Source organism: Chiloscyllium plagiosum, chromosome 18 (assembly GCF_004010195.1).
Source record: "Chiloscyllium plagiosum isolate BGI_BamShark_2017 chromosome 18, ASM401019v2, whole genome shotgun sequence".
Lineage (NCBI taxonomy): Eukaryota > Metazoa > Chordata > Chondrichthyes > Orectolobiformes > Hemiscylliidae > Chiloscyllium > Chiloscyllium plagiosum.
This window is the reverse complement of record NC_057727.1, coordinates 3,862,553-3,874,170: the sequence shown is the minus strand read 5'-3', so window position 1 is coordinate 3,874,170 and position 11,618 is coordinate 3,862,553. Positions and strand designations below refer to the sequence as shown.

Here is an 11,618-nt window from a genome sequence, read left to right as displayed (position 1 = left end):
TCCTGTAGACACCGAGGACATAAAAATCAAGGCCAATGGCTCTGCAATCTCCTCCCTTGCTTCCCAGAGAATCCTAGGATAAATGCTATCAGGCCCAGGGGACTTATCTATTTTCACCCTTTCCAGAATTTCCAACACCTCTTCTCTACATACCTTAAAGCCGACCATTCTACTTAATTGTGACTCAGTATTCACATCGGCAACAATGTCCTGTTCCTGAGTGAATACTGACGAAAAGAATTCATTCAGTGTCTCCACAATCTCTTCAGCCTCCACACGCAACTTCCCACTACTATCCTTGACTGGACCTATTCCTACCCTAGTCATTCTTTTATTCCTGACATACCTATAGAAAGCCTTAGGGTTTTCCCTAATCCTACCAACTAAGGACCTTCCATACAGAAGACTACAAATTAGAAGATGTGATGATCATATGTTAGTGCTCTAATTAAATAACACCTTAAACAAAACATGCAGCATCCATCTCCAAGAAATGAGTAAAGCATTCAAAAGACCACCTAGAGAAGTAACAGGACGCTAATCCTCAGCAAGAAAAAGAACTGAAGAAAACTGGTCATTTCAGACTGGAAAGGAGGTAGAACATAGAACAGCACAGTAACATATCCTTCAACCCACAATGTTGTACTGAACATGGCGCCAAATTAAACAAATCCCTTCTGCCTGCCCTTGGTCCATATCCCTCCTTGATAGAACTGTACAGCAGAAGAGTCAGAGAGGTGATCTCAAAGTTATGTTATATCAGAAATGTATTCTTCATTCAAGAGGTGAGCAATGTAGAATAAACTCCAATTAAAGAAGTGGAGGTAGAACCTTAGGAGTAATCTAAGAAACTGGTAACTGCTACAAATAAAGTTGTTGGAGGAAAAGGGGTGCCTTTAAACCTCTCTGTGAATGATTCAAGTAACCATGTGTCCCATCCACAAACTCTCATCTCTTATATAGCTAGTTAACTAGTGAATTGTCACAATATTTTCTGTGCCTCTAACATTACACTGTCAATTGCTTTTTCTGCAAACCTTTAACCATCTTACTCTGGAATTTGGGCCCACTGGCTCCCTGCTCATGTATTTATCACATTCCATGTGAGGTAATTAAACCTGAATTACTCACTTTCTTCTCACGTTTGAGTTTGTTTCTGAGTTAATGATAAATAATCAGCAGTCAGTAGAGTGTAGGCAAATAGTTGGCAAGGAATTAAAACATACATAACCAACTTAAAACTCATTGAGATCATTCATAACATTCAGCAATTCAAAACACCATACACATATTATATTACAACAACCAGTTTTCAGATGCAGGGCAAACTAAAGATGCACTTGGTTGCAACATCCACGAGCCATTTTTGCCTTTAAGATTAAATACATGAAATGGAATTAAAGGATTAAATTTCGCTCTCCAGGGATTTCCTGAGCACCTAAGCGACTCAGAAACAGACCAAGAACAATGATTCATAGCAGTAGTATAGTGCTAAGCAGTACAGTACTACAGATTTTTAAACCAAACAGTTCAGCCACTGTTCTTTGGAACTCGCCCTAAAATTAGAGCTATTCTAAATTATATAACTTCCTACAAAAAAACTGCCAGAATTTAGTGCTATACTAACAGTTTTTTGACGGTTACAAGGTGCAAACAAAGAAATGCTTTAAAATATTCTACTCACCAATTGCTCGCCTGAAGTTTTCCATTAATACTTCAGTTTTCTTGATTTCAGTCGAATAAACTTCACTTCCCACCATGGGACAAAATGGGACTTTGTTTCCCAGCTCCTGTGCAATGGCCAGAGCTAAGGCCGTCTACAGCAATGAAAATAAAGCACATTCACTGAACACTCTTGTTCAGCATTAAAGAGGAAGGAGGCTAGGAGAGCAAATTAAACAATTTTATATTAAAAAAGGTTATTAAATCTTAACCAACGTTTTGAAAAACACAGAGTCCAATGTCTCAGTGGGACAGTCCAAACAGTAATTCTCTCAAATGCTGGACTTCCTAATGAGAAAAGTTTATAAAATATGAATTAGGAAGAGTAATGCTACTTAACCCCTTGAACCTTTTCTGCCTCTTCATATGGTCATGATGTATCTGATTACACCAGGCCTGTCTATGAGGTGTGATTTTTTGCAGCGCGGAGGAAATCATCATGGAGGAGATCAAGTCAGTGTGTGATTGTGAGAGAGACGAGCATCCCAAGATGTCTGACAATGAGACTGGGAGTAGGAAGCCCGGAGTGGCCAGAGAGCAGAAGCAAGCAGCTTGAAGCAGTGGCAGGAGCATGAACGGGCTGTACAGCAGCAAGAGCAGGCAGACCGAGGCAGCTGCTGGTGAGAGAGAGTGTAGGAAGCCTGGGGCAGCTGTTGGCAGGAGCAGGCTGCAAAGCTAGGAGAGCAGGTGACCTGGGACAGCAATCAGGGAGTTCGAGCCCAGCATGGCTAGGCACTTATGGACTGTGGTGCTGAACTTTCAACGGTGTTTCTTTGTTTTCTACGTTTTAGTAAGAAAGACTGTAATGTTTGAGTTTTTAACCTTTTACCCAAGAATCTGTACCTAGGTATCTTTGTACCTAAAATGGTGCCGTAAGTGGCAACGTGTAAACTTTCACTGCACTTATGTGGGTACATGCAACACTAATTCTAATAACTTTTTACTCCCTTTTTTTCTGAAGGATCAATTGCTGCTTTAAAAATATGCAAAGACTCCGTTCCCACCTTTTTTTTGAGGGAGTTCTAAAGACTCATGATACTCAGAAAGTGGCTGGCTTAAATGGGTGGTACCTTATTTTTAAACAATGACCTGTAGTTCTAGATCCTCCCACAAGACAACTCCTCAGGATCTTCTACGTTTCAAACAAGTTATTTCTTACTTGTCTAAATTCCAGCAGATGTAAGTGTAGTCTGTCCAAACTTTCCTCATAAGAAAACGAGCACGTTCCAAGTATTAGTCGAATAAAGCTGAAAACTACTTCTAATGCACTTCCATGCTTCCTCTAGCTGTGGTCTCAAAAATGCCCTGTGCAGCTGAAGCAAAACTGAATTCTTTTGTATTCAATCCTCCTTGCAATAATCAACAATCAATAACAATAACATTGAGGAGGAATTCTTGATGTATATGGGATGGCTTTCTGGATCAGTACATTGAGGAACTAGAAAACAGACTGAGTATTATGTAATGAGAAAGGAATAATTGGCAATCTAGCCACGCAATGCACCTCGGAAAAAGTGATCATTACATGATGAATAAAATATAAAAACGACATTGTTAATTTTGAGACCAGGGCCCTGAATTTAAATAATGTAAACTATAATAGTCTGAGATACGAGCTGGCGACAATAAATTGTGAAGCATTACTTAAAAGGATGATAGTGGACAGGCAATGGCCAACACGTGAAGAGTGCAGATGAACTACAATTATTCACTCCTGTCTGGCACAAAAACAAGCCTGGAAAGGTGGCCTGATAATGGCTAACAAGGAAAATTAGAGTTAATATCACATCCAAGAAAGCATGGTACAAATTGGACAAAAAAGCAGCACACTTAAGGATTGGAGCAGTTAGATTTTAACAGAAAGTTATAAAGGAATTAAGAGGGGAGAATACAGGACAAAGGTAAGTTCCCAGGGAACAGAAAAACCGATTATAAAAGCAGATATACAACAATGTGAAGAGAAAAAGATCTGCATAGACAAATGTAGGTCCCTTACATTCAGAAACGGGAAATTTTAATAAGCAAGAAATGGCATACTATTTAAATACATATTAAAAATTGAAACAACTGTGGATGCTAGAAATCAGAAATAAAAACAGAAATTGCTGGAAAAGCTCAGCAGACATGGCAGCATCTGTGCAGAGAAATCAGTGTTAATGTTTTGGGTCCAGTGACCCTTCAACAGAACTTTCTCAGTTCTGGCACCTGATTGCTGCTTCCAAGAGCTTGCAAAACACGAAATGAAAGAAACATCACTGCCTGTTCACCAATAACATACACCCTGCCCTCGTAGTGCCAACATTCTCTTGCCACCTGATCCCCTCCACTGTCTCCAAATTGTCATGGCTGCTTGTCTGACCTTTACACTGGGCAATACTAGTCAGCAAGCCTATCTGCAACAAAATATGATATCTGACATGTGACTGCAAATACATTTACCATTATAAAGGCATCTTTAATCCAACAATATTTGCAACAATCTATTAAACAGGAAAGAAATCACAGAATTATTAACACTATTCACAACGTAACTAATTATTGAAATAGAAGCTGGGGACTACAGGAAAATTTAACAGCAAGATTAGGGAATTCAAGTGATGAGATTTAAATGGATCAATGATCATTATTCTTGACTTCCTAAGTTTGTGAAATAACTGCAGAGACCGCTATCCCTTCATCAAATCAGTCTTTATTTACATGATTTGGAGATGCCGGTGTTGGACTGGGGTGTACAAAGTTAAAAATCACACAACACCAGGTTATAGTCCAACAGGTTTAATTGGAAGCACACTAGCTTTCGGAGCGACGCTCCTTCATCAGGTGATTGTCGCTCCGAAAGCTAGTGTGCTTCCAATTAAACCTGTTGGACTATAACCTGGTGTTGTGATTTTTAACTTTATTTACATGTACACTGTACATGGCTGTAGCCAGCCAACTCAGAATCAGTCCCTAAAATGAGGAGACTCAATCTCCTGTTTTTTTATTTTATTAAACAGTACGAAATATAGTTAACAATAAACAGAAAGCAGTTCATTAAAACCAACATATACAGTGGAAAGGGCAGCAAAGCCAAACCCCATCATTCAACCAGTTTTCAGGGAAATGAGGACAAATCTCAAATCCCATTTCCGTTCAGCACAAAGTAACAAACAAGGACAAGACAGTGCAATCAAATCAGAAACAGTACATAGAACACAGACCCAATATTGCTAAAAAAAGAAACCAGTCTGCACCACATACTGATCAGATCATCCTTGGCTAGCCTTCCTGCAGGACAGTCGTCAGCCTTCCAGTCTCCGGCCACCCTGCGTACTGACCGACCCTCCCCAGGCCTGCTTTGCTCCATGCTGGTCATCGACCACTCAGCTCCTAGTTGCCCTGTATACTGACCGGACTACCCCAGGCCACTTTTGTACAAGCTGAATGTTGGCCTTCCGGTCTCCAGCCACCCTGCGTACTGACTGACCCTCCCCAGCCCACTTTCCCCCACGCCAGTCATCGACCCTCCAACTCTCAGCTGCCCCACGTACTAGTCTCCTGTTTATGTCTGTCAGCCAAGGCTCCCTGATTGGCCCAGGTTAACAACCCCAATCAAGGAGCTCAGCCCATAAAGTCCACCTACACTATAGTTTAGAAAGTAGAATAAAAATACTTGAACAAATATGGCGCCTTTACAGAGAAACTAGGTAAATGCATTAACAAGAAAGGAATAGAAGGATATGCAGACAGGGCAAGATGAAGTGTGATGGGAGGGGAAAATCATGTGCAGCATGAATATGGCAAAGATGAATTGGGCCAAGAAGCCCATTTCTCAGCTAGAAGTTCTATAAAATATTGTTAGAACATAGGCACAATGGTCTAAATATGCACTATTGGAGATTAAACAGCAAGGTAAGAACAGGTTATAATTTGTGATTCGCTTCTAACATCCTGCCAACCAAAACCGACCCTTTTATGCCTACTCTGTTTCCTGTTAGCCAGCCAATCTTCTCTCCATGCCAATATGTTAATTCCTCACAATGAGCTTTTATTTCCCACAATACTCTTGGATGTTGTATATTATGAAAGGTTTTCTATAAATCACGAGTATAGTATATCCGTGGGTTCTCCTTTATCCGCAGCACATGTTGCTTCTTCAAAGAAATCTAATAAATGAGTAAAATATGTGTGTCACTGGCAGCAATTTCAATTCACTATGGGCAAGATATGCAGCAGGCACGAGCCAGCTTAATTCTTGATTCAACATGAATTGAATTTAGAAATGAAAATTGTACATTTTTCAACTGGATTAACTCCAGAAGAAGCAAATGCATGGAACTAAATGTATGCCAATTTGGAGAGGTCTCTCACTTATAGAATTAAACGGCAGTGAAGAGGAGGGAGGTGGCCAACCCCTTTAGCATTTCAAACATAGTTAACACCGAGCCAATTGGCAATTTACCTTGCCAGTTCCTGGGGGTCCAGCCAACAATACAGCCCTGCCAGCCATTTTCTTACTTCTAATCAGTTCCACTATAATTCCACAAGCCTAAAGAAAACATGAGAGAAAGGACAAAGTCAATACTTTAAATTAGGACCATACCATGCCCATCACTTCCTAAGCTAAAAAGAAATTATAACCAATGTCAATTTTCCCCTCACATTAATGATTTGTATATTCTCTATTCTAAACTTGAGAGTTTGTCGGACCTCAGTCACACATTAGTTAAAATTGATTCTATGTGATTCGTGTCACCTTTTAAAGAAAGGCGAAGGTAAACTATTAATAAATAAATTTAAATAATTAAAGACATTCTCAAGAAGATAAAATGGGAAATGTCATGTCTTAGTAAATAGAACTTTATTAAAACATCAAAGACATAGAGAGTCACCAAAAGGCTAATGCAGTGCTGGTTGCATGATTTTAACTTTGTTTATCCCAGTCCAACATCAGCACCTCCACATCATGGCCTTTACATTGGAGGAGTCGAAAAGTGAGGCACTGGAAAAGCACAGCCTGTCAGACAGCATCCGAGGAGAAGAAGAATCGACGTTTTGGACATAAGCCCTTCAACAGGAAAAGGGCTTTCGGGCTTATGCCCGAAACGTTGATTCTCCTTCTCCTCGGATGCTGTCTGTCCGGCTGTGCTTTTCCAGTGCCTCACTTTTCGTCTCTGATCTCCAGCATCTGCAGTTCTCACTTTCTCCTCCTTTACATTAGAGGAGTAGAATCACTGAATCAAACAAAGTAGAAAATTCTGAAACTTCATCCACAGTAAGTCAAATGGTGTGCAGGTCTACTCAGGCCAACGAAGCAGCAATGATATGATTGTTTTATAGAGACTACCAAACAAGCATAAAATTTACTCCTGAATGGCATTGATCAATTACACATATCTGGGACTTCAGATGAGACACCATGTGCAGCCTGACAGCAGACCACAATGGGAGATGCCAATTGGCTAGAAGAGGCAAATTCAAGTCTTAGTTTGGAAACACTCCTGTCAAAAGCTCCTTGTAGGTCAGGAAAAGTAGGAGGACCAGCATCAGTATTTGTATTTCCCGAGCACCTTTATGCTTCAATCTCTCTTCACTGTTTAAAGTTGTCACAAACATACCAGCTGCTGAGCAGCAAATATAAGGCTGCATTTGAAAATCACCAATTTCATCCATGTCCCCTGGCAAAACAAAAAATGCTTGACCTTGTGCCCTGGGATTCCAGACCGTGACCTTCATTTTGAGGAGGGAGGAAATGTGGTAAGGTGGGAGAAATGTGGGGGAGTGGGGAAAAAAAGGGAAGCAGATGGAGGGGAAGAAAAGTAGGGGATGGAGACAATGTGGAGTGGAGATGGGGAGTCCGAAGGACGAGGAGTGGGGAGGTGCGGAAAAGTGGGAAGGTGAGGCGAGTCGGGGTGAGGACATGGGAGGAGTTGAGGGAGTTAACGAGGGGCAAATAGAGGGATTAAGGAAGGGGAAATGTGGGAGTGGGGAAGGGGGGTGCAAACTGGGGAAGGGTTAGACAAAGATGAGCCAGTGGACATGATCTATTTGGATTTCCAGAAGGTCTTTGATAAGGTGCTGCACCGAAGACTGCTAAATCAGATAAGAACCATGAAGTAAGGATCATGGATAGAGGGTTGGACGACAGGGAGAAAGCGGAGAGTAGGGATGAAGGAGTCTTTTTCAAGATGGCAGCTGATGACTAGTAAGTTCTGCAGTGGACTAGGGGACAACTATTCACACTATGCATTAAGAATCAGGATGAAGGAACTGAAAATATTGTTGCTAAGTTTCCAGATGAGACAAAGTTCGGTAGTGTTGAGAAAGGAAGGATCGGTAGTGTTGAGAAAGTAGCAAGGCTGCAGAAGGACTTGGGCAGGGCCAGGGCCCTGTACAGCTGCAGAAGAATCCCTTTGCTTCTATACTCAATCCCTCTTGTTATGAAGGCCAGCATGCTATAAGCCTTCTTCACTACCTGCTGGGCCTGCATGCTTACCTTCATTGACTGGTGTACAAGAACACCCAGATCTCTCTGCACTGCCCCTTTGCCTAAATTGATTCCATTTAGGTAGTAATCTGCCTTCCTGTTCTTGCCACAAAAGTGAATAACCATATACTTATCCACATTAAACTGCATCTGCCATGCATCTGACCACTCACCTAACTTGTCCAGGTCACCCTGTAATCTCCTAACATCCTCATCACATTTCACCCTGCCACCCAGCTTAGTATCAGCAGCAAATTTGCTAATGTTATTACTAGTACCATCTTCTAGATCATTAACATATTGTAAAAAGCTGCGGTCCCAACACTGATCCCTGCGGTACCCCACTGGTCACTGCCTGCCATTCCAAAATGGAGCCATTTATCACGACTCTTTATTTCCTATCAGCCAACCAACTTTCAATCCAAGTTAGTACTTTGCCCCCAATACCATGCGCTCTAATTGTGCTCACTAACCACCTATGTGGGACTTTATCAAAAGCTTTCTGAAAGTCCAGGTACACTACTGGATATCCTTCGTCCATCTTCAGAGTTACATCCTCAAAAAATTCCAGAAAATTAGTCAAGCATGATTTTCCCCTTCATAAATCCATGCTGACTCTGACCTATCCTGTTACTACTATCCAGATGTGTCGTAATTTCATCCTTTAAAATAGACTCCAGCATCTTTCCCACCACTGAGGTCAGACTAACTGGTCTATAATTTCCTGCTTTCTCTCTCCCACCTTTCTTAAAAAGTGGTATAACATTAGCCACCCTCCAATCTGCAGGAACTGATCTCGAATCTATCGAACTCTGGAAAATAATCACCAACGCAACCACAATTTCTTGAGCCACCTCCTTCAGTACCTTGGGATGTAGACCATCAGGCCCCGGGGATTTATCAACCTTCAGACCTAACAGTGTCTCCAACCCCAATTCCTGGCAAATATAAATTCCATTCAGTTCAGGTCCTTCAGCCACTGTTACCTCAGGGAGATTGCTTGTGTCTTCCCCAGTGAACACAGATCTGAAGTACCAATTCAATTCTTCTGCCATTTCTTTGTTCCCCGTAATATATTCCCCTGTTTCTGTCTTCAAGGGCCCAATTTTAGTCCTAACCATTTTTTTGCCTTGCACATACCTAAAAAAGCTTTTACTATCCTCCTTAATATTCTTGGCCAGTTTACCTTAGTATCTCATTTTTCCTCTGCGTATTTCCTTCTTAGTAATCCTCTGTTGCTCTTTAAAAGCTTCCCAATCCTCAGTTTTCCCACTTATTGTTGCTAAGTTTCCAGATGAGACAAAGTTAGGTGGAAGGATCGGTAGTGTTGAGAAAGTGGCAAGGCTGCAGAAGGACTTGGGCAGACTACGAGAGTGGGCAAAGAAGTGGCAGGTGGAATACAATGTGGAAAAGCGTGAGGTTATGCACTTTGGCAGGAAGAAACTATGTTTTCAAAATGGGGAAAGGCTTTGCAAATCTGAACCACAAAGGACTTGGGAGTCCTAGTTCAGGATTCTCTTAAGGTTAACATGTAGGTTCAGTTGGCAGATACGAAAGCAAATGAAATTTTAGCATTCATTTCAAGAAAGCTAGAATACAAGAGCAGGGATGTTAAGTTACAATATTTAAAAGGCATCTGGATGGATATATATGAACAGCAAGGGTTTAGAGGGATATGGACCAAATGCTGGTAAATGGGATTAGATTAATTTAGGATATGTGTTTAGCATATGTTGAAGGGTCTGTTTCCATGCTGTACATCTCTACAGACCATACTTGGAATATTGTGAGCAGTTTTGGGACCCGTAGCGAAACAAGGACATGCTGGCATTGAAGGAGGTCTAGTGGAAGTTTATGAGAATTATAACGAAAGAACTGCAGATGTTGGAAATCAGAAATTGCTGGAAAAACTCAGCAGGCCTGGCAGCATCTGTGGAGAGAAAGCAGAATTAATATCTTCAGAGATCTGAAGAAGGATCACTGGACTCAAATGTTAACTCTGCTTTCCCACATCAGGTGCTGCCAAACCTGCTGAGTTTTTGCAGCAATTTCTGATTTTTATTTTACAAAAATAATCAGAGGGATGAAGGTCTTGTCAGGTGAGGAGTGGTTGAGGTCACTGGGGCTGTACTGAATGAAATTAGAAGGATTGGGGGGGGGGGGGGAGGGGTGGTCTGATTGAAACTTTCAAAAAACTAAGAGGTCTGGATAAAGTGGATGTGGAGAAGATATTTCCACTAGTAGGAAACACTTGTTCCTGAGGGTCCAGCCTCAGAGCCAAGGGGAACCCTTTTGAACTGAGATTGAGGGAATTTCTTCAGCGAGAGGGCAGTGAATCTGTGGAACTCAGAACTGTATTCCTATAAGTTGTAGGAGTACAAGTAGGCCATCCAGAGTCAAAACGGGTGGCGCTGGAAAAGCACAGCAGATCAGGCAGCATCTGAGGAGCAGGAGAATCAGTGTTTTCGGCACATGCCCTTCATCAGGGAGGTGTGGGGGACTGAGAGATAAATAGAAGGGTTGTGGGAAGGGCAGGAAGGTAGCTGGGAAGGCAATAGGTAGATGGAGTTGGGGGTGATAAGTCAAAGAGAAGAGTGCAGATAGGTGGGAAGGAGGATGGACAGGTTGGACAGTTCAAGAGGGCAGTGCAGAGTTGGAAGATCAGACCTGAAATAAGGTTTGGGGAGGGGAGATAAGGAAACTGGTGAGGTCGATGTTGATGCCGTGTGGTTGAAGGGTCCCAAGGTGGAACACGAAGCCCAGGACTTGCATGTCCTTGGGGGAAGTTGAAGTGGTCATCCACAGGGTAATGGGGTTGGTGAGTGCGGGTGTCCCAGAGATGTTCCCTGAAACATTCCACAAGTTGGCGTCCTGTCTCCCCAACTCATCCTTCCACTCCACCAAGAACATGCAAGTCAATAGACAATAGGTGCAGGAGTAGGCCATTCTGCCCTTCAAGCCTGCACCACCTTTCAATATGATCATGGCTGATCATCCTTAATCAGTATCATGTTCCTGCCTTATCTCCATAACCCTTGATTCCACTATCCTTGAGAGCTCTATCCAACTCTTTCTTAAATGAATCCAGAGACTGGGCCTCCACTGCCCGCTGGGGAAGAGCATTCCACACAGCCACCACTCTCTGGGTGAACAAGTTTCTCCTCATCTCTGTCCTAAATGGTCTACCCCCTATTTGTAAGCTGTGTCCTCTGATTCGGCACTTACCCATCAGCGGAAACATGTTTCCTGCAGCCAGAATGTCCAATCCTTTAATAATCTTATATGTCTCAATCAGATCCCCTCTCAGTCTTCTAAACTCAAGGGTATACAAGCCCAGTCGCTCCAGTCTTTCAGTGTAAGGTAATCCTGCCATTCCAGGAATTGACCTCGTGAACCTACGCTGCACTCCCTCAATAGACAGAATGTCTTT

The 11,618-nt window shown here is 42.1% G+C and overlaps 1 protein-coding gene across 1 annotated transcript in view; it reads right to left on the bottom strand.

Moving 5' to 3' along the window:
- The window catches only part of ruvbl1 (RuvB-like AAA ATPase 1), a 72,311-nt gene that overhangs the window by 55,647 nt on the left and 5,046 nt on the right, over positions 1–11,618 (bottom strand). The window contains exons 2-3 of the mRNA XM_043707584.1: positions 6,164–6,250; positions 1,685–1,817 (exon numbers count right to left, since the gene is read on the bottom strand). Of these exons, the coding sequence (XP_043563519.1) occupies positions 1,685–1,817; positions 6,164–6,250 (220 nt within the window). The remainder of the gene's footprint in view (positions 1–1,684; positions 1,818–6,163; positions 6,251–11,618) is intronic.